The following is a 26,405-nucleotide window of genomic DNA, read 5'->3' on the forward strand; positions in this document are numbered from 1 at the left end:
ACATGCTAGATCTGATTTCTATTTCGCATCATTCTGTGTCGAGTGACTGGATGGCAAGTGGTCACGTTTCCCTCCATTCACCATTGAATTGTGTGTTGTTGGTGTGTTTTTTTAAGCCATGAATTTCCTGATTTTGACAAATGTGTGCTACCACTTTGGTTATTTTCAATTGTTTCCTCTCAACTACTGGTAAGAGCATTCCAATAATGACTATGTGTTTATTAAACAGCTGTTCGCTTTTTATCTTAAAAATCAAGTCATAAAGGAGATGGTACATATGATTTAGAATTCACACAATAAACGTTTGGTATTCCAACTATGAATACTGATATAGGCTCGTCCACTCAACGAATCTGCAGTAATCAAATTCTTTGTCATCTCGCATAAAGGCATGTGTTGGACCTCTGATCCTTTGTTTCAACAATTATCACGATTCATCCTTGCGCGTGATGTTACACTCGGATATTACTATACTACAGTGAGAAAAAAAAAACAGAACCTGTCAACCACCACTTCAACGAACATAATTATACACCAAATCTCAAGAACACGTGATCAACTTTACTGCGATTTCCGACGTGTCATGAACACAGAAAACAATGCTGTGGTTCCCATGGTGATGTTGCTATGGGAACAATTGGTGAGAACTACTTTCGCTTGGTTAGATTTTACTTGCAGCACTATAGCCGTCAGCTTTGGTTGATTATAGCAGATACTGCCAATAAGGTGGATCTGCATCAGGGTTCGCCCATGGGCAGTATGATGGGAGGAGCACGTTATCTTATACTTCCGAGTGTTCAAAGATAAACGAACGTTTTCATCTTCGTATTTCAGAAATTCGCCACTCCTTGCCGATCAGTTATTTCTACACTTTAAAACGTCCATATACTTTGGAGCCTCAAGACTTATTGCGAATTTATGATTTCTTCACTGTGCTTTCAAAACATGTAGGCCTACAATGAGCCTTCATCCTTTACGTTTAGCTAATGAATGAACCTCAGCATTACGGTCAATAAACACAAGCTATGAATAAACTATCAATAGACTGTCGAATCACCGTTAATGTTGTTTCACGTTACACTACTCTTCATAAAATCTGGGCGTGTGTAATTGAAAAGCAGAAAATCAATTTCATAAATACTCCACAGCTGCTGCAATTGTTTGATGGTAATTTCGCCAAAAGCACTGTTAAACTCAGCCGAGGACCGAACAGTCGGTTCGGCAAATTTGGGGTAATAGAATCGCTGACTATCGTTAAATAACTTCTTGAATAGACGAGAAGAGTCCTCGTGCACAGTCTCCAACTTCCCTATGTAGTTGTAATCGATGTTACAGGGTGCGCAGAGCGTGTGCGCTGATTGCCAGTGTTCGTTCATCTTCAGACGATCCGGTGTGTCGATGATATGGCGCACAAATTCTAACCACGTGACACCTTCCCCCGCTTCCAGCGTGGACAGCGGGACGTCGGATCGGTACTGCGACATGATCTTACCAGCCATCTTCTTGAAGTACGAACTGTGTCTCTCACAGGCCAGATTCCGAATCTTCTGGAATTTGTCCTTGTACGCCGAGAGCAGGCGAACGAAGGGGTCCCGCGTGAAGATGAACTTGGTGTACTGTTTCAGCATCTGCGACCGCTGTGATTCGGAGTAATCGTAGAGTGTGCGTAGGTGGTTGTGGTGAGCGGCGTCGCGGGAAATGTCGGGGACGCTGAGCGAGGAGTTCTCGAGGGCCAGCAAGATGCGTTTCCAGTTGGTGCAGCCGGCCTTCGGCACAGAGCAGTAGATGATCTTGTGCTCGTCGTTTACGTAGAGGTGCTTCAGCGTCTCGCTGCTGACCCGCAGGCGTTCGCGTTGGTGCACTGGCAAGGTTTTCTGGCACATGTTCCTCATGTGTCGCTTCCGGCTGGGCTGGATGGCGGCGGCGACACTCTCATGAGATGGGGCGGTATTCCGCGGCTGTGGAGAAGTAAATGACATAAACATTTTCGTCACTCTTATTGCCGTTATCGCTTCTGTAATGACATTTTTTTAATCACCATCGTCTACATTTACCTCTGTGAATGGCGTTGATGTTGCAATTGTATGCCTCCGCCCCCTCCCCTCCCACCCCGGGCGAAAGTCTTCAAAGGACCCCTCCTCTGACAACAACATTCAGAGGACTTGCATTTGCTCTTTCTACAGACGTACTTTGACGACCAAGTTCAGCCTTTCATGTTGGGGGGACTGAGCACTCCGTCTAAACTCATTTAGTCTTCTATCAATTTTGTCTGATTCCCATTTGGTCCAATTCTCACTGATGATCAGATCCTCAAATTGCAATTTTCTCTCCTTGGACCTCCCCCCCCCCCCCCCCCCACACACACACACATTTCATCTAATAAATTGTGGGTATTAGACGAAATGGGCATAGCCCATCTGAAAGTAGACCAACTGGTAATGAACCTTAGTGGCAATTGGACTAAATGGTCATTAGACGAACTGGTTGTAGACAAAACGGAATTAGACCATGTCGGTTGAGACTAACTGGCTATTGGACGAAGTGGGAGTAGACTAAGTGATAGATCGCCGAGAGTGATGGTAAAGACATTCCAAATGCAAAAGGTAATCTTGCATGCTCGGAAAGTCCGTGTTTACCAGGAGATATTTCAACGTTGCAAAGCGAAGAAAATCTTTGGTCAGGATTATGTATTTGTTTACAGATACGATGACGATTAAGATCTTGCCGATGAAAGCTGTACTATCGATCACATACCAAGGATACGGGGTCCTCTTGCGTAACGGTGACCTGCCCAGCCTCCGCGTGTCTCTGCTCTCTGATTGCGGATTGGGCCGTGGGCTTTCGTGATATCTGCTCGCTGCAGATGCAGTTTGTAAGAGACGTGAAAGAAACTGAAAACAAGAACAAAACGAACAGAGTCATTAGATAACCCTCGATTAAAAGTTATGAAAATTGTTATATCTTTTATTTAGCTGCACCCTGATCGAATATGTAAATATGAACAGACGCAATAGTTCTGTGAAAACAAGATTTCAAGGTCTTTGTTTTTGTCGCTCTTTTGGTTGCCAATTCTGACATTATGACATTTTCGTCTCTTTTCAATAGATGTCTTGCCTCATGCAAACACTCATGTATAATGAAGACCTTCATCGCATATGGGCTTACCGATATTCATTAAAAAAAAAAGAAAAGAGTATAAGTTCATCATTAGATAGAGCAAAACAAAACCTTTCCCTGGACATCTCACTTGTTACATTACAAGGAATATTCCTGAATTTATTAATGTATACTTTCCCATGTTTTCTTATAATTCACTTCGGGGTTTTTTTGGTAGCTTTAATTGTAAACATCTCAACTGAACAAGAGTTTGCAACCAAGTTCTCCGTATTTTTATGTTTCAACTTAGGCTCGTTCAATTGCTTTTATCTATGATTTTTTTTTCTTACCTGAAATGTCATCCAATTTCCATCTAAAATATTTTCACTGATTCTAGATGCGAAGAGACACCCAATTTTATAAGATTTTTAAATTATTAATATTTTATAAAATAATTTCTTAAAGTTTTTACATGAATATTATGATGAGTTTGATCGCGAACGATTTATCTCAGTTTATGCTATTACACCTGCTAAAAAGAGGGAAAATAATAAGTATAGGATATTTTTTAATCATAACTCAAAGAATATTCCTTGTTATGTAACAAGTAATGTACCAATTTAAAGGTTTTATCATTTTCTATGTCATGATGGACTTACTGTAAGGTTTTAAAATTGGCGTTTAAACCCATTTTTGCGATCAAACTCTTATGACAAGTTTGAACGCAAAAACAAATATAAATAGGCCTCTTTTAACTTTTTTTTTAAGATGGTCATCATCAAATAAGTAAAATCTCGTACCGTACTCCTCTGTCATCTCGACTATATATATAAGCTATATATATATATATATATATATATATATATATATATGTATGTATATATATTTATATTTGTATCATATAATATAATATGAGCTATCAATTAAACCTGTATAAGGAAGCAATACCGTGTTTGGATTAAGGATGCATCATAGGAACATATTGTGTATTCCCAGTCGTTGAAGGGTTATGAGAACTCAAACTCTACGTGGTCCCAAGTTGATTAGGATATTGCTTTTTGCACTCATGCGTTTCGGCACTTAAAAAAAGACGCACATATACATACACACACACACACACACACACACACACACACACACACACACGCAAAATGGCACCCGTGCGTGCTGAGCCGTATCAGGTCAATTTTACAGCCTCTTTCCCGCCAATCATTCATTGTGCAAATTTAGTTGGAACTGTTGCAACGATATGTGCATGAAGCATTTCATAATTGGTCGGTTGAATAAACAACAGCGTGTTCGGCTGATTTGGGAAAAATTAATTTTCTCAATCAGCATGATACTGGTATAGTTGGAAGACTTCATTAGAATTCATCGCAATGAAAACCAAAAACAAAACAAAACAAAACAAAACAAAACGAAAAACAAACGAAATTGTCTCTGTTGCCCCTGGGCACACGTCATCACCCCGTCCTTGGCCTGTCTAAGTATAGACTGTTTCATTTTCAAGTCTGTTTCGCGATTTGCCGGTAAAGAAACAATCACGGAATATTTAGCGTCCAGTTGACTTAGTAATAAAATAATGTCAAACATCAAATAGAAGACATCAATCATTACCATTTAGGCGAGCATGATTCTGCGCACACTTACGCTCTTTACACCTAGAAAGATGGGCGAGTTTATAAACGGGAAAAGTCTAAAAAGATGCGTCAAAGTTTACTTGCAAAACGGGTTAAACGCCATTTACATGCAATAAAAGCATCAACAGACACACAGCAAAATGAAACGTACCCATTTATAACTCAATTGTATTATAACTATTGATATTCTTGAAGGTTTAATTTCAAAAATAAATATTTTCTTATGTGTTTTGCAGCTTTAATCGAAACTTTAATATCAACTTAGCGACACTGGAGTTAACTCCATTCGACATCAAACTCTTCATATCATTAAAGGACAAGTCCACCTTCTAGACATGTGGGTTGAGTGAATGCAGCAATATTAGTAGAACACATCAGTGAGAGTTTGAGGAAAATCGGACAATCCGTTCAAGAGTTATGAATTTTTGAAGTTTCTGCTCAGTCACAGCTGGATGAAAAGACTACTATAGCTTGTGATGTGACATGAGTACAACGATATAGAGAAAGAATAAACAAATTCAACATTATTTCCATTTTTCTCGCGTAACAAAAGAACACACGACTTCCCTCTTTCAGAAGGCAAGGGGAATAATATTAACCTTAACATACGTCAGTAGCAAGTCGAAGAAATGTGCACTTTATTCAAAAAGTACAGTTTTGTGAAATTCTCTTTTTATTTTCGTTATATCGTTGTACGCATTTGACATTATACTGCAGTAGTCATCTCATCCAGCAGTGACTGCGCAAATACTTGAAAAATTCATAACTTTTGAACGGATTGTCCGATTTTCCTCATATTTTCACTGATGTGTTCTACTAATATTGCTGCATTCTCTCAATTCTTATGTATATGAAGGTGGACCTGTCCTTTAAAGACATAATTAACCATTTGCAGATGAAACAAAAACCCAGTTTAGTGCTTCAAAATAGTTCTAGAATGTTAGGGATAGAAACAACCAATGCAAAAATTAAAATCGGTATAATCCATGTTAATCATTACTAAATATACAAAATGTGAACAATAGCTTTAATAAAATGTTTCATGACTAAACTCTCTAGAGTTATGGTTTACTGAGAAAAATACTTAGTAGTGATAACACTCCTTGTAGTTTAGGATCTATTGCAAAACTTTTATATGGTAGGATGATTTGTTATACAACTGACCTACACGTATGCATCAAATGTAATATCTTGGGCTTTTTTTTTAAAATCAATGCCCCCAAAGGTAAAAAGGTCCTTTAAAGACAGAGATATCTGTGTACATTACCATTCCGATGAGACACCTCCACTGAGAAGAGAACAGAGATGGTGGCGCTACACAGGGTGATGATCAGGATCGTTGCCAAACTCGTGCCGCGAGAAGACGCCATAGCTGCTCCGCTAGATGGCGCCCTTCTTCTTCCTTGTGGTAACTACTGTAAAAAAAGAGGGGGAACCTATTCGAATGAGAACGATTTTGTGAGATGCGTTCATTTATTGTACCGATTGAAAGTTTAGTGTTTTTTTTTTTTTTTAATCTAAGGAGACGCAAAGAAGGAAGATAAAAAAAAAAATATCTGGAATTCGAAACGACATGGATTCATTTTTTTTTCCCTTTTCTCTCTCTCTCTTCAATGCAATTAGCAATCATTTATATCACACGAATTTCCTGACGGGATTGTGATCTCCTCGATGAAACATGTTCATAGATGATAATTAAGAAAACAAAATAGAATTGACAACCTGAAAGTATGATGTATATAATTGTACTTGTGTTATTCATATTGCCATCGATTTGGTTTGTGAAATGGTTCCGATTTTAGTATTACACAGCTTACATAAACACTATTTCTCAGTAGAGTTCGGTTGGAGCAAAAAGTAGACAAAACCTATCCCATTGAAACTCGCAATCCTCAATACCCACATGCGCTTACACTTTCATGCACATACTTGTGAGACCACTCAACATCCATACCATGTGCATTCCACCTAACTTTGATGAAATGTTTTATTTTTGTGTACAAACATACCACAATGATAGTTTCAATTATTCTCTACGAATGCTTCTCCGAGATAAGAAGGATAGAGACGGAAATAAAATATCTTTGTGTCTTTGTTTCCTTGTCTATGTATGTATTTCCCTAAAAAGGGATGGCCAGTTTTCCCCGACATGATTCAGTCCTGAGTTTCAATCATCACATTTCAGTTATCAATAAAAACCGGAGTGCCGCGAGAACGACATCGTTCTATCTTATTTCTTGTTTCTCGTCAACACGGTAGACTTCAAAACGGCAACACATGCGGGGTGCATCCCTCTCTAATTTGAGCTCTCCTGAATTTCTAACATTGATACTATTCCACAAATTAGATGCATTGTGCTGAAATGTGAGAACCACACTCCGTGGCACTCATATATTTGAGTATACTGCCCCGCTATCTAGCTCTCAGTTGATACACTATTTTTTGTCAATCTGCATTTGCAAAGCATCATCAAAATGTGTTCAACGTTACAACTTTGTCCAAGGATACTGCTACGAAAGGTTCTTCCGGTTTGATTGTTGGGATCTCCAGAATTCTGCATGTCGATTGAATTCTTTTGGAGTTTTACCACACAAGCATGCCTGTTTCACAATTACACTTGGATGACATCTCACGGATGTAGGAGCTCTGCTGTTCACGCTACACAGAACCCAGATTCTTGGACCTGGATCACAATGGCCTCTTCAGTCTATTGTCATCTCCTGCCTTTTTTGTGTGTATCCTTAACTGTGAAAGCAATGAAAATTCCTGTGCAGTACCTGAGCTAGCAAACTTGTGCACCATCTACAGGGTTGTACATTCTTACTTCCATTCCCTCCCCCCCCCCCCCCCGGTCTGTTCTGCAAAAACTTTATTGATAACAATCATGTATACTTTATTGACGCGATATCAGATCGTACTTATCTTGCATAAGCTTGTATGTTATATGCATTATGTAATTATACCTCTTTTAACCATTGTGTATAAATACTGTGTGCATACTTTGCAAAAGCATTTGTAATTCAGCCTCGGGCTGCGATGAATGATTCCATTGGAGGAAATAAAGATACCATTATTTATATTGGTCTATCTTGCAATCTGTGGATGTCAGGGAGGTAAAACCGATTTGCGACGCATACATAATATCCAGGATGATACGTAACTTAACGACGGTCGTACTCCTATCCTGCACCAGACATAATAACTATGTGATACATGCCGATGATATGATATTGAGATATATAGTGATTTGTCGTCGAGTCATCCGGAGTGTCTCCGAACGTGACTTTGATGAATATGGAGTGTGTGCTTGTGTGTATATCAGTTGTACCTCCATACCAAGGAGGTTGAAGATATGGAGTAACAACAGTGTTATTCACTTTGATCCCATGTTTGGTGCCGCCACTATGAAGTATTTGAAGTATGTCCTAAACTGGAGTTGCCTCACAGATAGGAAGACAATTATTGATTCATGTGGTGTGGCACCATGACTCGTCAAGCTCTCAATGGAAAACATTGTCATTATGATGGTAATTACTTTTCGCTGTCCCTTCTTATGAAACATGAGCGGTACATAAAGGTACAGCCACAGGGATGTGCGAATAAAAATTCTACAAAATTTGATGAAATAAGAATTATAATTACCCGACTTTGCATGTTTTTACACTAATCTAACATATAGATGAATAAAAAAGTACATTTGGAGATTATACCATATCAGTTTCATTTGTTGGAAGTGATCGGAAAGACGATAAAACCAGGGAGGTGCTAGAGAAGGAGAGGCAACTAAGACCCCGTTTACAGTGCGAGGCTCGGCCGCGGCTGAGCCGCGGCCGAGCCCAGCCCCGCTTCAGTGTAAACGCGCAAAAGGCCAAATGCGAGGCCAAAATTGGCCTCGCATTTGGCCTCGCTCTGGAGGTGGTCTCGGCCGCGGCCGAGCCGCGGCCGAGCCCGGCCTCTTCTTGGTGTAAACGCAAACTGGGCCAAATGCGCGGCCAATTGCGCGGCCAATTTTAGTCTGGCTTCCAAACCCTCTGCCTGTATCTTTCGCTATTCAGGATATTAACCCCCTCAACGTGGGGAACTAGTATAGTTTAAGGTGGTTTTGTCCTGCAAAGGATTTTTTCCTTCGGTAAAGGCCTTTGCCCGAACGGCGACTTGGTCGCCACGGAATTCATTTGGCAAAGGGTCTGAAAACCAGACAATACCAAATTGCGTTTGTTTACAAGCAGAGCGCCACTACGACAAAATATTGAAAGGTTTGAATCAAAAGCGCGGCCGAGCCCAGCAGTGTAAACGGACAAAATTGCGAGGCTCGGCCGCGCAATTGAGGCCGGACTCGGCCGCGGCCGAGCCGCGGCCGAGCCCGGCCCCGCACTGTAAACGGGGTCTATAGCTCTCCTTTGAAGTCATGCGCGGCACCGCAGAGAAATATATGCGTTCAACTACAGGTGTTACCCATGTGCTTTGATAAAAGAGAGCATCAATAATCGGGACTAGCGCTCTCACATCTAGAAATATTTGCTCCTACTGCAATTCGCTCTCTCTTTCAATCTGATGGCAACAATGAATTTGTGTAACTTGAATTGCAGCAGCGAATCAAAATGCAGTGTAAAACTCACAATTTTAGCAGCAAGTAGTTTAAAAACACGCTGGAACACGCTTTAACGGAGTACTTTATTTGAAAGATCAAAATATCCCTTATTAAAAGATAGAAAATTAACATGCGGAAATGTGCGCATTGTAGGAAAAAAAAATAGGTTTTTAAGAGGGCCTAATTTTCATTTCCTTTCGATTTGTGAATTACGAAGAAACTAGAAATACATGTTAATAGTATTGAATTCTTTCCTAAACTATTCTAAATCAATTCGAGTATTTCATATAAAATTTTGCGGTGAAATAAACCTTGTAATTCAACGAAAGGTGAAATGCGTTCTTCGTCTCCGAACTTCGTCTTGCAACTAGAGCGGTGTCGAGCATGACTTCAAAGCGTTAATGGAATGCTAGACATCGCATTGTAACCCCTTGAACTCAAACATGTGTTTGCATGAATTACGAAGAGTTGGCACTCCATCTCTGTAACACCTCCCTGATAAAATCGACTTTCCAGTAAGGGTGCAGTTCAAATATTTTCACAACGTACTGCTCAGATTTACACTTTTTGACATAATCCTGGACAGGAGTTACTTTCTTTTTCATATGCCTTATTATTAGCTGAAATTTAATTTCCTTAAAAACAAAAACAAACAAAATATAGCCGACATGATGTTAGCGTTCCAAACAGGTACCAAATGAATCACCTCTTTGCTTAGAAAGACGGTGGCATGGAACCCCAATCATCAAAGTCACAAATGCACCTGTGGAATTCTTTTGTACATCAAAGAAAAATGACTGCTGTTTGAATGTTTACAGCCAGTTGGAACTCCATTTCTCAAACCTCCTTGTCCACACTAATTCTTCATTATACCACATTGCCTCTTGCAAAAGTTCTATTCGTCAAGCAGTGTACGTGTGACGCCATTAAGGATAAACTGGACCACCATGATGCGACAAATTGAAGTCAGTGAAGGAAGGATTATCGACCTGGCGGCCCAGCTGAACAGCAACCCAAAGGAGATCGCGAACCTCAAAAACAACGCTCAGCTCTGGACAAGGTTGGGCGAGCTGCTAACAACCAGGAACAATACTCCAGAACGAAATTGCCCCGTTCTCACGGCATACAAGAATCAACTGACGAAGTCATTTGCCGTCTTGCCAAGGAGAAGCAATTAGTTGAAAGTCGGATTGTCCAGGAATGACATCGAGAGGTCCCATCAACTTCCTTCGAAGAAGAATGAGGACGACTCGCGGTCAGCAAGCAGGGCGACACGCAATAGTAGGCGCAATGAAAAGGCCTCGATCCGAATGACGTGCCCTCAAAGGAATGGCAGTTGTTGCAAAGAAAGTCTTTGCAGCCTGGACATCAGATGACAGCGTCATTGCCCTTCTCCCAGCAAGCTGGGGAAAGACAGCCAAAACAGCCATTGACAGAGGCAAATTCATCGGGGCAGAGTCCATTGCCATGAGAAAGGCATTTGACACCGTGGAGAATTGCACTACTATGATAAAGAAGCTTCACTCTGGTGTTTCCGAGAAAAACCTTCGCTGGTTTGAGAATTACTTGTATGATAGACAAATTTAATACGCACATACTTTTGTAATGGAATGTCGGATCCCCAGGAAGTGTGTTACGAAATACCACGAGATTCCATTTTGGAGCCTCTCCTCTTTCTAATCTATATTGTTGACATAGTCAAACAGATTGAAGAATGCAGTATTTATCTGTATGCAGATTACACTATTTCACCGTTTTCTAAATCCGACATCAATCAAATTGAACGGGCCATCAAAATTGACTTGGCCGGCATTAGTACATTGTATATGGATGTGTTTGAATAAATTTGAGCCTTCATGTTGATAAAATCACCCACAATGTTACAAAGATGCAATATCATGTATAAGCAAATGGTAAGCGTATTCAGTCCTAACGAACACTGAAATATCTCGGACTTATTATAGATCAAAGAATTAAAAATGGTGTTCACATAGAAACGCTATGTAAGAAGATAAGCATTATTTTTATAAGGTCTCTGGGTTGTCTTCTTTACCATTTAAATGAACGTAGTATTAAGATAATCGACAACTCCATAATTGGATATTTGTTTGATTATGCAGATGCACTTTACGACTCTGCCCATAAGAAGTATTATGATGATCGATTACAAAAATTACAGAATAGAACCGGGAGAATAATCCTGAAAGTTAGTCCATATATGCCATATTTCGAATTAGGTTATACATCAGACGCTGAACTGGGAGTCTTTAAAAGCACGCTGTACAAAGCATATATAGCTCATGGTATTTAGAACTTTGAACCTGCTGAATAGGGCCTAATCTTTGGCGATCCTTATTAATGAACCGGTTTGATTTTGTATCACATCAATACTTTACGCTCTTTACGCTCCTATGGAAAGCTATCGCGCCCAAAGCCAAGAAAAGAATGATTATTGTAAACGCATATCGTGGGCCATCCATGTTTGATAGCGTTCCTTTGGATATAATAATATCCTCACCATTGTAATTCATTTAAGAAAACAAATAATCATCTTTTGCACTGGATGTTATAATATGTGATCAGGGATAACATTTTAACGGGCTTCTCTTAATGTTGTTTTAGTTGGTGTACTGATGAATATTGTGTTTGTATGATATCATTGAGTAGACTTGAATGCGTATGTGTGTGTTTTCATTATGTTAGCTTCATTGATTTCATTGTGTGGAGTTTCAAGGTGATTATTCATGTGAAGCTTCAAGCTTGACCCCTCGGAAGACCAGCATGGCCATGAAGTGTTTTGCCTCTTACTTGAGGGGACGGCATGTACACACAGCATTGCTCAGTGGGACCCGGGAATCGAACCCGAGTCCTTTGGATCTGGAGGCAGACGCGCAACTGACTGAGCCAACCCACCGTATTGGCCCGAATATACGAAGGTGGCACACAATTGAAACCACGGTTTAAACCATGGACAATTTGTATGGGACGCCAAGTGTCGCATGGACTATTTCGTTATGAAATCACAGATTTCGTAACAAAATAGACCATGCGACACTTGGCGCTGCATACAAAAAGGTTAATTATCCTTGGCTAAATCCATGGTTTCAATTCTACCACCTCCGTGATCTCGGGCCAAGGTGTTTTGCCAAGTAGGCCCCTAGTCCAATTATAATTCATTCATTCACGTTACTACACTTTACAACAACTATGAAATAAAAACATAGTGCATGTGTATGTCAAGACATTATAATAGCATTAGATAGCCTACTGAACTGTTTTTTTTTCTCTCTCTCTCTCTCTTGTTGTGCGCCAAGTCAGTAATTAGATACACAAGCAAACGCAAATTGTAACAGATAGAAACATTATAATTACAAAAACAAATAGATTCTGCAAATAGTACTCTTGGTTGGATGCAATTGTAGCTACTATGTTTTTATCGAGGCGATCCCCCGAAATGAAGGGTCTGTGGGTTACTATGAACTGTTGCAACAACGTATAATACTACTCCAACCAAAAGTGTAATTCATACACGGATAATCATTCAAACGGAAAATCATTCAAGAGCAAAAAGAATATCGACATCAATCTATGGGAGATGCATATTAATCAGAAAGTAATTATGATAGATAATGGTGACCAAAAAAAAAAAAAAACATGTTAACTACTGTTCCTCGGAAGCAATGCAATCGTACCTTGTATCTCATATCTATGAACCGCAGGAATACTTTCAAAAATTCAAATGCACATCCAAAAGTTGATATATTCCTTTGTTTGTCAAGAACTCCATCTGTCCATTAGGACAGTATGCAGTGGCGACCGACATGAGACCTGTTAAAACCCCCTTCCACTGACCGTCGAAGGTTCAAGTGATCCAAAAAATGCAAATATACATGTATCACCGTTCTCATGAGTTCCAATGAAACCTGATCCGACACGCTAGAGACTCGCACCAAGGTTCAACAAGGGTAATAGCAGGAATATGTTCCCACCTCCCCGGTGATGCCAACACCAAACACATTGCCGAAAGAGCCTCAAAACCTTGGACTCAAGTTAGCCTGTCCGATGACTCTTTTAATCACCAGATTGACGTAGGACGTCACATCGGCTGGACACGCCCGATAGTCGCTCGCACAACACAAATCTGACACACATCGGACTGACTCGAGTTGTGACAGGAAATGTCGCGCGATGGCCAACTAATCAAAGTTCTGAGTTCATCAGATGATCTTGCTTAATCGAATCACACTTGACACTGGCCTAATACCCCCATTCCACATATTTTTTTTTTTTTCATCGGCCACTCGTCGGAAACAAGGTTTGTTGCTTCCGTCCACCCACCGAAGTGTATATTGCGTAAACTTTTACCCGAAGCCGAGTTTTGAGCTGCTCAAAACCTGGAATCGCGTAAAGGGCCGATTCGGCGCACGTCGGCGGACAACTACGAAGGTTCCACGTCAAACAAACTCATGAAATACGCAAATCTCGCATGTATCGCGTAAGGCTCGACTTTATTACGTGATTCATGCGTTTACGCGACTTTTGGGCAGTGTGACCATGGTGTGACCGAGCCTTCAGCTCTAGTCGACCAACGCAAAACGGATCCATCGTACTGTCAAACAATGCACTTCAGTGGGTGACCAGTTGGAAAAAAAAAAATTCTCGAGTGACTCGTTGTCCGATGACATAATGAAAAAGGGCTCTGTAGAAGGGGGAGTATTCGTGAATGTCACTTTCGTCGGAGGGTACTGATACACCATTTTTTCCCCTTTTGGATGCCTCTGCTCATTCACTCAACTCCAATCGGATAAAGTAGATTTAATCCAATTATGTTTAAAAGGATGGTATATAGTATTGGTTGAGGTGAGAATTCAGCTCTTAACTTTCTGCCAGAAACCCAGAAACCACTTTATGAAATGTAAAAATAGAAAATAAAAAAAACTAAAAAAAAATAAAGAGTAATCGAAAGTTTACTTGATGGAAATCGGTTTTGAAATGGCTGGGATATCCAAAAAGAAAGTAAGACAAGGCGATCCATATGAAAGGTGGGTCCTATCGTTCATTATGATTGCTTCGTTTTAGATATCTCAGCCATTTTAAAAACATTTTTTTTTTATATAAACTTGGAATTGCTCCTAGAATCGTACGTCCTTTTATATTTCAAGATGCTTCTCATTATGTCTCATAAAATCATAATTAAATATAAAAAAAGAACGTTTGGAATCTCAAGCACTATCTCAACCGAAACTGTGCCATCCCCTTAAAGCGCCTTTTTTGTCTCATTTTGTTTTCTTTTTATGCTCTACGTGTTCTTCGTGTGCTCAGTGTCCTATGAATTCGGAACAAAGGATGGGACTAAGGCTTGAGCGTTCCCGCTTCATCGTGACGACCATAACGCGATTAATTTTTAGCTCCTCACTAAAGGATGACAACAGTATAATCCAGTTCGTACGAATGACCTTTCTTTTTTCCGCTACGCTCATAAGCATTCGCCACTCAGTGAGATGAGGGGATATCTCACTGCGCGGCGAATGTTTGCGAGCGCAGCGAATTATAAGGAATTTCACATTTCTAAGGGGTGTATCTCACTAAGCGGCGAATGTTTGCGAGCGTAGGGAATTCTAGGGAATTGCAGGTTTCACCAGGGAACGTTAACAGTTGCAATCCAAATTCGTGAACAATTTTCATTGTCGTAAATGGTTTTTCTTATCGCAAAGAAATTTAGAACTTTTAGCCACTGTTAAAGAACCCAGAAATTCCCTGGAATTCGCTACGCTCGCAACATTCGCCGCTCAGTGAGATATCCCCTTTAGGGCCACATCACCCGTTTTCAGATCGACATAATGAATGCATAAGCTTTACGTAACAATTTTTTGGCTCATCACGAACGAACTTGAGTAGACCAGATAGACCAGAATGATCCGCCAATTAACACATGGGAAAGCATCAATTTCATTATTTTGCATTGAATGTATCAGCAATCTCTTTCTATTGATATTGCCAAGTACTAGTACCATTTTTGCTGTCAGGTGGATGTGCTGGCAAGCAGCATTTATAAGGATTACATCATTACATCACAGATGCTTACCCCATTGAATTTAAAAACCAGCATGCCTGTTGGTACTAACGGCTTTTTTTTTTCGGCTCATGCGCAAAGTGGAACTCCGGACTGACGTTTTCCTTCGTGCTGGGATGTTTGCTGCCCTCACGACAGGGTGGATGGTGAGTTATGAAACTATCAGTAAGGTTCATAATCTGAACGCGTGGTTAGCATCAGATATAATAAAATTCCACATTCATTTCTTTAATTCAGTCACCCTTATCGATTCATTTAGCTAGTTCATTAGTTCACTAGTCAGTTGCTTAAAGGCATTATTTACCATTTGGAGATGAAACAAAATCCCAGCCTTGGTGCTTCAAAAAAGTTATAGGGATAAAGCAACCGGTGCAAAATAATGTTAATCAGTATAATGAATGTTAAATATTGTTAGATATACAAAATGTGAACAAGTTATTAAAAAAAAAATGTTCTGGTTTATTGACAAAAATGGTAATGTATCCATTTATTCCAGGCTTTATTGCGAAATTTAATAGGATGTTTTGTGATACAACATTACTGACCTACGTACACATTATGCATCAAACATTGTTAACATCGAACATTTTTAAATTACTGCTCCCCATGATACAGAATACATTTGATATATCGCTATTTGGTAACTCATCCTTCTTTAAGGCAACAAGACTTACGTGAAGGAGAACCTATATCAAAATTGCAATTCAGCTCGTTCGAGTATCGTCTTCATTTTCTGGCGTCTAGAAATCTGAAACGTCTATGAGAAGCGAGACGGCCCCTTGTCTGTCTCAATCGGATTAATAATCCATTGTTAAAGAACACCGAGCACTGCAATGGAGAGAAAGTCAGAATTGTATTCAAACCAAGACGGGGAAGACCAACCGAAGACTCAAAAACGGTTATCGATCAGCTAGCCACCAGGGAAAGTTTTGCCTCAACTAGATACAGTACGTCCCCAAAGTGTTCCAACAAAAACTCTCATGACTATAAGCCTATTCGGTTTTAACACACTGTTATGTCGACCAAGGGTAATTTAACACGTTATCAATAGTTCTATCACATTTAAAGCAAATCGTGTAAGAGATGAAGCTACCTGAGATCCTATTAAAATTAATATCGTTAGAAAGGTTACAGAAGTGAAAACAAAAATGGCCAATCAGAATGACTAGACTTATTCATTTATGGTTATCTGGTTTTCATAACATTACGTCAAAGACTTTTAAGCCCTTCAGACTTTTTTCATTAATATCTACATCGTACCATTCAGTCGGGATGAAATGAACAATTTTCTTTATCTAATTTGGCTATATAATTCACTTAAAAAGCTTCTTTAAAAGTTTTTGACTGCTCATCGAGAACAAGGAGAAAAAAAAAAAACCAAGTCAAACTTTTAATTATCTAAAATATGGCCAAGAAACACATCGTCGGGACGTTTATATAATTATATGAACCTATATCATCATCATCAGTATCATTAATTTGTTATGTGATGGTTTTTAAGTGGCTGCTACGAAAGTAATAAATGCTTGCAAACAAGTAACCACTGCACCGACCCGGCAGTAGAAGGATGAAGTGCCATGTATAAAATGTATAAGTGCACAGTTCCACTCCTCTACGAGAAGAAAACGGTAATTTTGTCTAGTGACATCCACTGACAGCAAGCCTACAGAATTTTCGAAATATCAATAGAAAAAAAAAAAACACATTCAATGTATGGGTAATTCTGGTCATCTGGTCTACACAACTTCATTGTTCGTTTGAACTTGATTGATGAACTTCCATCGTTACCTCGGGCAAGCAGATGCGTTTCAAGAAATGTAAGTTGAAGTAAGTAAAAAAAAACAAAAAAAAACGCCATTTGTGCCAATGTGCAAATGAGCTAACTTCGAACTGGGTATAGTTGCAGCTCGGAAACTCGAACCGTACATCTCGGACTGACACTTCGTTTTGTTCTCCGCATCTCTCCTGTCTCTGACACAGAGGTTAGAGCCATTACAGCGCCACCATAGACTGTACTGATTCAAAACTTCATTACATAGATGCTTTTTACTTTCTGTTTCAATCAAGTTTGTTTTTCTTTTCCATCCATTTTTTTTTCTAAAGAAAGGCTCACACTCTAAAAGCATTGCCTTTTCAGCGAGTCCCTCCTGTGGGGTGTTTCATAAAGCTGCTCGTATAGTTGCGACCGACTTATGAGCGACTGGTGATCAGTTCTTGTGCTGATTTATGGAGATTCTGATAAGTATAGCACATAAGAACTGATCACCAGTCGCTCATAAGTTGTTCGTAACTTTACGAACAGCTTTATGAAACAGGGCCCTGGTCTTTTTGTTTTGTTTTGGTTTTTTTTTTTTTTTTTTTTTTGGGGGGGGGGGGGTTGGTTTTTTTAACACTGTGCATATGGATATATCACTCTCATTACCTCTGCATCCGTTACAATAAACAGTTATATACCGTTCACGTAAGGTTTCAGTTATTGTTTACTCTGTGCAAATTCACATGCATTATTTCTGTCAGTAAAGAAAGTGAGATGTATATTGCGTTACCGTGAGAAAACGGAAGTAATTTGAACTTGAACATTTTGACGGAAGAACTCTGCAGAAGATAGTTCTTAAATTGATGACATTCATACTGACAAGACAACGTACTCTTGGGTTCATCATTGAGCCAAGCTTTAAAGGAACTACATTAACGCAAGTTCATGTCGACTTGCATTGATGCCTGATACCTTCAGCATCACTTATGTAGCCAAATGAATATCTGAGTACTTTCCATGCCTGCTTATATATATATATATATATATATATATATATATATATATCTTCATATTACTTGGATGATACGCCCAAGCAATGTCTTTTGTTAATCATATCAGTAACAATGAAACCAAGTTATGCTCAATCTAGGAAACGGTGCATTCCATTGTTTTTGTTTATTACGTTAGTACTTTGGCAATAATATACAGATGATGTCACTCTCAGAATCGTGGTGTGGAAGGTTTGTTGTGGGTGTATATCCAAGTAGTCTGGAGAGAAATGACAGAAATACTAACAAACAGAATACATGGCGCATATTAAAGTATTCTTTCGGCCTCAAGAAATATGCTCAGGGCATTATGAGTTAATACAATTGAAACCTGCATTTGCATTGTATAGTTCTTAAACGTGTTCTCCGCTTAACTCTTCCACGATATCCGACAGAGTACAGTATAGACAGTGGTGCACGCGTGTCTTTGTAATGGATTGTGTTATAGTGGGTGGGAGAAACTGGTGGGAGGTGGAAAGAGATCAGTGATGGTGGCTTCTACTCTAATTCCACGCCGTTCGATTTGTATCAATACGCTCTCCTTTTCTTCCTTTTGTGTGGCTACATGTTAAAGCACACCAGGTTATACACTGTAAATGCCCTTTTTGTTCCTGCTTCACGGAGTCTTGTAGACGAAACGCCGTTATTGTCATTTTCTTCCCAGGGCAGTGGCGGTTACGGCAGAACTTCCTCCCCGTCGTTGTTTCCTTGTTTTCAGATCCACCGAACTTTTGGTTAACAAAAAAATTCGCTGCTTTCCGCTCCAAGCATTTAATCGATTGGCGTTTATACGAACGATTGGTTGAAAAGAAAACAAAGAAATACCGAGACGTATCTAAAGCCAACAAAAGTAGCTGTATCGTGGACCTATCCTCGTTGAAACTTTTGAAAAGGAGTAGATGAGAACAAAGAGAAGAATCGTCCCCCCCCCCCCCACATAGATCAACAACCGTTAAGACTGTCAGTACCAACGTAGGAGTTGATTCCTTGAGAGAGCGTACATGGGCGAAGTTTTGTTAGTAAGCTCACTATAGATTTGTGAAGGTAAAGTCAAGAAGGCTTATTACAATATCTTGGTCCATAGTTATGTATGTATAGAGAATACTTTAAATGCTAAAGATAGGACAGAAGAGCACATTGCATGGTCAAGTACGAGTTACCGACAATATGAAGGATATTGTGAGACCTTATTTTCCTGAGCTCATTTCTATAATGAAAAAAAAAGCCTAACATCAGATGAGACGTTAAGAAACCGGGTAGATTCTTTGGAGGCTACTATATCCAGATTTAAAGGATATTTGGAATGTGTGCCATCAGAATTTGTGTGAGTGTGTGTGTGTGTGTGTGTGTGTGTGTCCTCTCTCTTTCTGTTTGGTCCCGAGTATTTTTTGTTCTTTTCGTCATATTTATGTTCGATTTCACATTAGTTTTGTTGGCCACCGCTAGCAGTTAAAGGGACGGATGGGTATTTCTCTTTGAGATGGGGAATCAGGTTTTAACAGTGCGAGATAATCAAGAACAAATTATATGAAAAGTGAAACAGTATACAATCCTAAGAGGAATCCAAAGTTTATTTGATGAAATTTGGTGGGTTTTTTTTAATGTCTGAGATATCCACAAACAAGGAGGTTCTAAATAAAATTGGGTCCCACCATTTAGTAGAATCACTTTGTTATAATTTATTTAGGACGCCACAGCCATTTCAAAACCAAATTTCATGAAATCAACTTTGAATTTCTCTGGCATTGTATGTCCTTTCATTTGTCATAAAAGTGGTTTCTAATTATCGTGCGCAAAGTTAAAACCTGGATCATCATCTCAACTAAAACTATACCATTACTTTAAGTAAACACAGACACAAGCAGGGCGGGGTGGGATGTGAAGGGGTTGAGGCGATTAGACACATACCGGTTTTGAAATCCTGTAAGAAGGAGGGTTTCCAACTACCCTATGCTGTTGGTTCACAGTGAAGACCCTTCCCTCACAGAGCATACGATTAGTACCACCACTGCAGACCAGTAAGACTTCATCAAAGACACCGTAACAAAGCTGGAAGCACCTCGATGCTTTACCGAATTCACAGCGAGCGCTGACCCGACCGGCAAAATCTCACTAACCCGCACGAAGCCGTGATTCGAAACCCAATAAGTACCAGCTGACCTATTATACCCGTCATTTACGTACTATAATACCTTACAGAGCACACACATAAAATGCTGTTCATTTTCCCCCTATTTCTATTTCTTTCTCTCCCTTTATTTTGCTTTAACCCGGGGCTGTCTCGTGGAGCCTGGTGCCTTGCAAGTTGCAGTTAATGTCCGAACCATGATTAACACCAGTAATTCATTACAGCAAACGACACCACGTATGATATTCCTTACTACTGCCAGGAAATCACTCTGAAAATTACCATTAGACACTGGGGTAAAAGCTTGTCAAGCACTGCAAACTTTGCTGGAAGCTGGAGAGCTACAAAACTGTTGTCAAAAGTCAAAAGTGCTGCAGACAGTGCTAAGACACAAACCTAGGAAAGTGTTTATGTATGACAAAGCAGACAAGGATAAGTTGAAGGAAGAGGTGAAGAATATTAGTAGGGACATACAGAATGAAGCAGATGCCCAGAAAACATCAGGTAAAAGTTCAGTTGAAGATTTGTGGAACAATCTCAAGCAGTGATTACACAAGGCAATAGATGTGACTGTTCTATCCAGGATGGTATGTAAGAATGAAAGTACCCCATGGATAAACCGATCAATACAAAGGTTACACAAACGAAAGCAAAGAGCATACAACAAGGCAAGAGCGTCGGTTAAAACAGAGGACTGGATAAATTACAGGCAGTGACGAAAGCACACCAAAAAAGCAACAAAGAAAGCACGAAGGAAATATGTACAGAGTAAATGCCTAGCATCAGTTAAACAATTTAGGGGTGTTTCATGAAGCTGTTCGTGAAGTTACGAATAACCTACGAGCGACTGGTAATCAGTTCTTGTGCTGAATTATGGACATTCTGATAAGTATAGCACATCAGAACTGATCACCACTCGCTCGTAAGTTGTTCGTAACTATACGAACAACTTTATGAAACAGGGCCCTGGTCATTTGTTAAATCCCTCAGGAAAGATTCGGTGGGAATACCAACACTGAAAGACAAACCTATACTGGTTACGGACAGTAAAAAAAAAGCTGAATTATTGAGCAGACAATACCAAGAACATTTCACTCAGGAGAGACTGGATGACATGCCTACGGTCCAGGATAACAATGTACCTCTCATGCCCGAAATTGAAATAAATGCTACTGGTGTGACTAATTTGCTCAAAAATTTAGATCTCCATAAAGCAGCAGGTCCAGACGAAATCACATCCTGGGTCCTACGAGACACAGCAAAGGAGATAACTACAGCATTACCACTGTTTTTCAATTATCTCTTGAAACAGGGGAAATTCCGGAGGACTGGCGACGAGCAAACGTAACACCTATCTTCAAGAAAGGGGACAAAGCCGACCGAGCTAACTATCGTTCAGTTAGTATCACTTCTGTTTGCAGCAAAATAATGGAACACATCATCCATACTAACATTATGCGTCATCTGGACATACATCAGTTGCTGGACGAAAATCAACACGGGTTCAGGAAAAAACGCTCCTGCGAGACTCAATTTATTTCTGCTATACAGGACATAGCTGAAAAAGTAGACCACAGAAAGCAAATTGATTTGATTGTGTTAGATTTTCAGAATGCGTTCGACAAAGTTCCACATCACAGACTGCTAGCAAAACTGCATTCATATGGTATAAAAGGGAAAACTCACAGATGGATTAAGGAATCTTTAACCCACAGGAAACAAAGGGTGGTGGTGGAAGAAGAAAAATCAGAATGGGTCACCGTAGACTCAGGAGTCCCACAAGGTACGGTCACGGGTCCACTCTACTTTCTGTTATACATCAACGACTTGCCAAACGATTTAAACTCCATCTGTCTATTGTTCACCGACGACTGCATCATTTAAAAAGAGGTCTCTCGAGTAGAAGATGCACAAAACCTACAAAGAGATCTTGATACTCTGACTGAGTGGCAAGATAAATGGCAGATGGACTTCAATGCTTAGAAAAGTCATGTCTTGCACATCACACATGCAAAAAAAAAAAAAAAAAAAACCCTGTCAAATACCAGTGTTCACTAAACAACAGCACATTGACAGAGACAAAGTGTCATAGATACTTGGGGTTGATTTATTATCATCAGATTTGTCTTGGAATGCGCACGTCGACAGGACATGTGCTAAAGCCAACAGAATCGAAGGATTTCTTAGGCAAAACCTTCATGACTGTAACAACAGAATCAAAAATATGACGTATAAGACCCTTGTAAGACCATTATTAGATTATTGTTCAACAGTCTGGGACCCCCCAAACTCAGACTCTGATAGACAGGCTGGAAGCTGTGCAGAACAGAGCAGCGCGTTTTGTTAGAGGTGACTACTCTAGGTACAGTAGTGTAACAAACATGGAGCGTGAACTGGGCCGGGAGCTGCTGAAACATCGACGCAGAGTAGGCCGCATTACCACATTCCGCGAAGCGATTGCGGGTCGCCTATCAATCCCAGTTCGAAAAGCCCTGCGTCCGGTCCGAAGCGATCTCCGGAAATCATCATCTACAAGTTTCATCCCATTCGCCACAAAAAAAAAAAAAAAAAAAAACAGCTATAAATACTCGTTCATCCCAAGAACAATTCACAGACTGGAACACACTCCCATCGACAGTTTCCGACATCACAAACAAAGACTCCTTCAAAGCAGCAATATTACAGTACATCCAGGAGCAAAACAACTAGACCCCACACTTCTCTCTCCGCGCAATATAACACCAGCGCACCCCCTGTCCGGTTGGCCCCTACTAAGGGGTGTTGGACAGTAAACAAGGAGAAGAGGAAGAAGAAGAAGAAGAAGAAGAAGAAGAAGAAGAAGAAAGAAAGAAGACCGCACATATTCAAGATGGATACACAAGAAGAGCGGGATGACACTTTTACGGGTGCAGACTGTGCAGTATACACCCCATCTGGGCCCGGTGAGGCTAACGAGTACCAGATGGTCATTCGGTTTTGCTTCTTCTTCTTCAAAAGTGTGTTGCAAAAGTGCACTGCCTACAGAGAGAAGCGGAATTTTCCGAAGGGGAAGTAACAACTAACAAAAATATGAATACCGGTAGATTTTTATGATATATGTATCATAGAACTCATAATGATCATCATAATGGTCAGTATTATCATTAGGATTTTTTTCTTATTCACTTGTATTGTATTGCCTATCAATTCCCTATAGGATATCCTGGTGAGTCACTAACAATTTTAACTGGGATTTCAGAATCTCGCAAAAGATTTTGTCAATGTGACTATACCGCTAATCATAATGACCACTATTATCAAAGGAATGGTACAGTTTTGATTGAGAAGACGTTTCAGCTTTTAACTTTTTGCGAGATAATCAGAAATCACCAATATTAAGAGCATACAATTCTAAGAGGAATTCAAAGTCTATTTTGATGAAAATATGTTTTGAAATTGCCGAGATATCCAAAAACAAATAAAAGAAAAATGATTCTTCACTTAGAAGGATCACTTTCTTTTGGATATCTCAGCCTTTTAAAAATAGTACAGTTTTCATCAAATAAACTTTTAATTCCTCTTATATTTGTACATTCTTTCATACTCCTGGAGAGGTTTTTCATTATCGCACAGAACAAGTTGAAACCACAAGCCCCATCTCATCATATCATTCCTTAAAAGGCTTACCGATTAACTTTCATATACAGTGTATATGAAAGTTATATTAATGGAGAAAGAAGGACAGGCATATCGATGATAATATGCATGTGTGTATACGTGTGTGGCATGCAATGTACCCCCGAAAAACTACTGTGTTACTGACCTGGTAACACAAGTATGCTTAACAAACGCAGAAAAACCAACACAAACACATGTGTCACCAGCTTGGACCCTTTGCAAGGCAAACGGTAGGACAATTAGGTTCAATGTGGTTGTGGTGACGCCCTTTATATTCCAGTCAGCGGGCCTTACATTCTTGCAATGTTGTTATTCGCGGAATCTCTCGGTGCCCAGCGCCCATCAACGCCGGCCAATCCTCGGCATGTTCATGATTATCACACAATCGAGAAGCCAGCAAGATAGCGATTAAAGCCAACTTAAAACTTTCCTTGAGTATCTAAGACGCTCTCCTCTCTATTGTAAACGAGGACACTGCTTGCTCAGAAGGAAAGAAGCAAATCCTCTCTTTATGGTTCCTTTATTCGACCGAAACCATTTCCACATGAAATCCTGCCAAGAGAGACGGCCAAGACCGAATAGATCTCCGGAGTGTTTGGGAAAGCGATCAACCCGGTCCTCGATGACCAATTTCACGCGTTCTGATCGCTGCGTAGGGGATGGATATACATTCTGAGTGGCAGTCAAAGAACAAATGCAAACGCACCGAGCCAGAAACAAAACAAAACTCGATTGTGTGGAGACATGCTCAAGGACCTTCTTATTAATCACCAATCGAGGCCATGCGAACCAATAAAGGTACCTTACCCTTGTCAAAAACACGGATACGTCTTTCGCTATCCTCATTCTCTAACGGATTTAATTGAAAGGGCATATAGGGATGCTTTGGCCACATTTGAAAATGTCCTCTTTCAAATATTAGAGAAAGTTCTTTAGTACGGGATTTCGCATTGCTTATGAATTTCATTCCGAAAAAGGATAAATATTACGAAATCTAATATGAATTAGATATACCTAATGTAGACCATTACGCTTTCAATATTCATCTGATGAGCATAAATGACGAGGAAGATCTGAAGACGGGAGCAGGGGACTGAACGGTTGTTTGTTTTGATAAAAAATGCTACTACTTTCATCTGAAAACAAAAATGCTGCTGGGATTCATAACTTCAACAGGTACCCTAAGGGTCTTAGAAATCACTTTTGGGATCTACAGAAACAAAGTTTAATTATGGTTGTTGTGTGTGTTATCTGTCTGTCTTTCTGTCTGTTTGTGAAGTAGGAAGGGTCGTCTGTTATTACACTGAAGTATCTGGATGTAGTACAGTGCAGGACCTTTCGGTAAAGGCATCGGTTAAGTATCATCAAACGAATCACCTTAAAAACTCTTGTTGTGTCTAGATACAGACAGACACGCATATTGTATATTCAATGTTCAAAACATGTTGTGCCTATATAGATATAATTCATAGATTTAGTGTCTACACGCCCAGGCAAGTCATATTATGTAACCTCATACAGCAACATGTTATTGGCCTGTTCCGTACGTCGTTATGCAAACAGCTTCAGCTTAATAATTATGAGTCTCAACATGCATTCCAACATTCCCACCTATTGACAATGTTGCTCGTAAGTATGACTGGAGACATTGTGAATTAGCAATAAAGACTGGAGGCTGCCACTTCTCTTCTGTTCCTTCCTTACTTTGGAGTCACTAGGTATGTTCTTGCAACCCACCATACAACAACTCTGGACTGCAACATGAATGGAGGAGACATAACCACGAAGGGAAACGAGGGCATGTCAGTTTGGGATGAAGGAAAAACTGAAGCAAACAAAATGAGTGATCAATATTTCCACTTACGTCTCATTTCGGAGCTCTTGTTAATGACTCCAAAGTCTTCGTATGACGAGGGTACAGTTAGTTGGTCATGTCGCGCCGAAATGCTGGACTGGATAAACATCAGAAAGAGGAAACTTATGGCAGTGAACAGTAAAAAGTTCCGTCAGCGGAGAGCGGGCGACAGAATTCAATATTGTATCTTCCTGTGGTCATGGAGTCATGTCACCCCGATGGGTACTCATTCCTTAGACGATTAAATTTTACACCTCAGTCGGAGGAAAGGTGGGAAGGGAGGGAGATGGCGTAACTTTCTCGACTGGCCGACACCGACGCCACGAACACCACTCATTACTACGATCCGCCAAAACCTAAAGTGAAGTGCTTGGAATGCGTGTGAGGAGGGCTCAAAGTCTAAAATCGTTTTGGGAGGGATCCGCTCTGTTTATGCGTGTGTGTGTGTGTGTGTGTGTGCTGTGCGCGCGTGTGTGCATGTGCAAATGTGTGCGTGCGTGTACTTATGTTTGTATGTCCTCTTAGGAGCGACTATTTCAAATACCTCGTGAAAGCGTTGG

General features: G+C 40.0%; 1 protein-coding gene across 1 annotated transcript; it reads right to left on the reverse strand.

Annotated features, from left to right (window-relative positions):
* Positions 1 to 493: 493 nt before the first annotated feature.
* Positions 494 to 26,190, reverse strand: LOC140245356 (carbohydrate sulfotransferase 11-like). The gene is made up of 4 exons (XM_072324933.1): positions 25,855 to 26,190; positions 6,004 to 6,148; positions 2,755 to 2,891; positions 494 to 1,958 (listed from the first exon to the last, which is right to left on the reverse strand). Exons 2-4 carry the CDS (start codon positions 6,104 to 6,106, stop codon positions 1,071 to 1,073), a joined length of 1,128 nt encoding a protein of 375 aa, XP_072181034.1. The 5' UTR covers positions 6,107 to 6,148; positions 25,855 to 26,190; the 3' UTR covers positions 494 to 1,070.
* Between the last annotated feature and the right edge of the window lie 215 nt (positions 26,191 to 26,405).

The sequence above is a fragment of the Diadema setosum genome, chromosome 22 (genome assembly GCF_964275005.1).
Source record: "Diadema setosum chromosome 22, eeDiaSeto1, whole genome shotgun sequence".
NCBI lineage: Eukaryota > Metazoa > Echinodermata > Echinoidea > Diadematoida > Diadematidae > Diadema > Diadema setosum.

What these genes read in the sequence shown, in the direction of transcription:
- LOC140245356 (XM_072324933.1), bottom strand. Translation starts at nt 6,106, where the DNA reads ATGGCGTCTTCTCGCGGCACGAGTTTGGCAACGATCCTGATCATCACC. An exon ending in GGAGGTGTCTCATCGGAATG is followed by an intron (nt 2,892 to 6,003) that starts GTAATGTACACA and finishes TCTTGTTTTCAG; the next exon opens with TTTCTTTCACGTCTCTTACA. An exon ending in AAGAGGACCCCGTATCCTTG is followed by an intron (nt 1,959 to 2,754) that starts GTATGTGATCGA and finishes ACTTCTCCACAG; the next exon opens with CCGCGGAATACCGCCCCATC.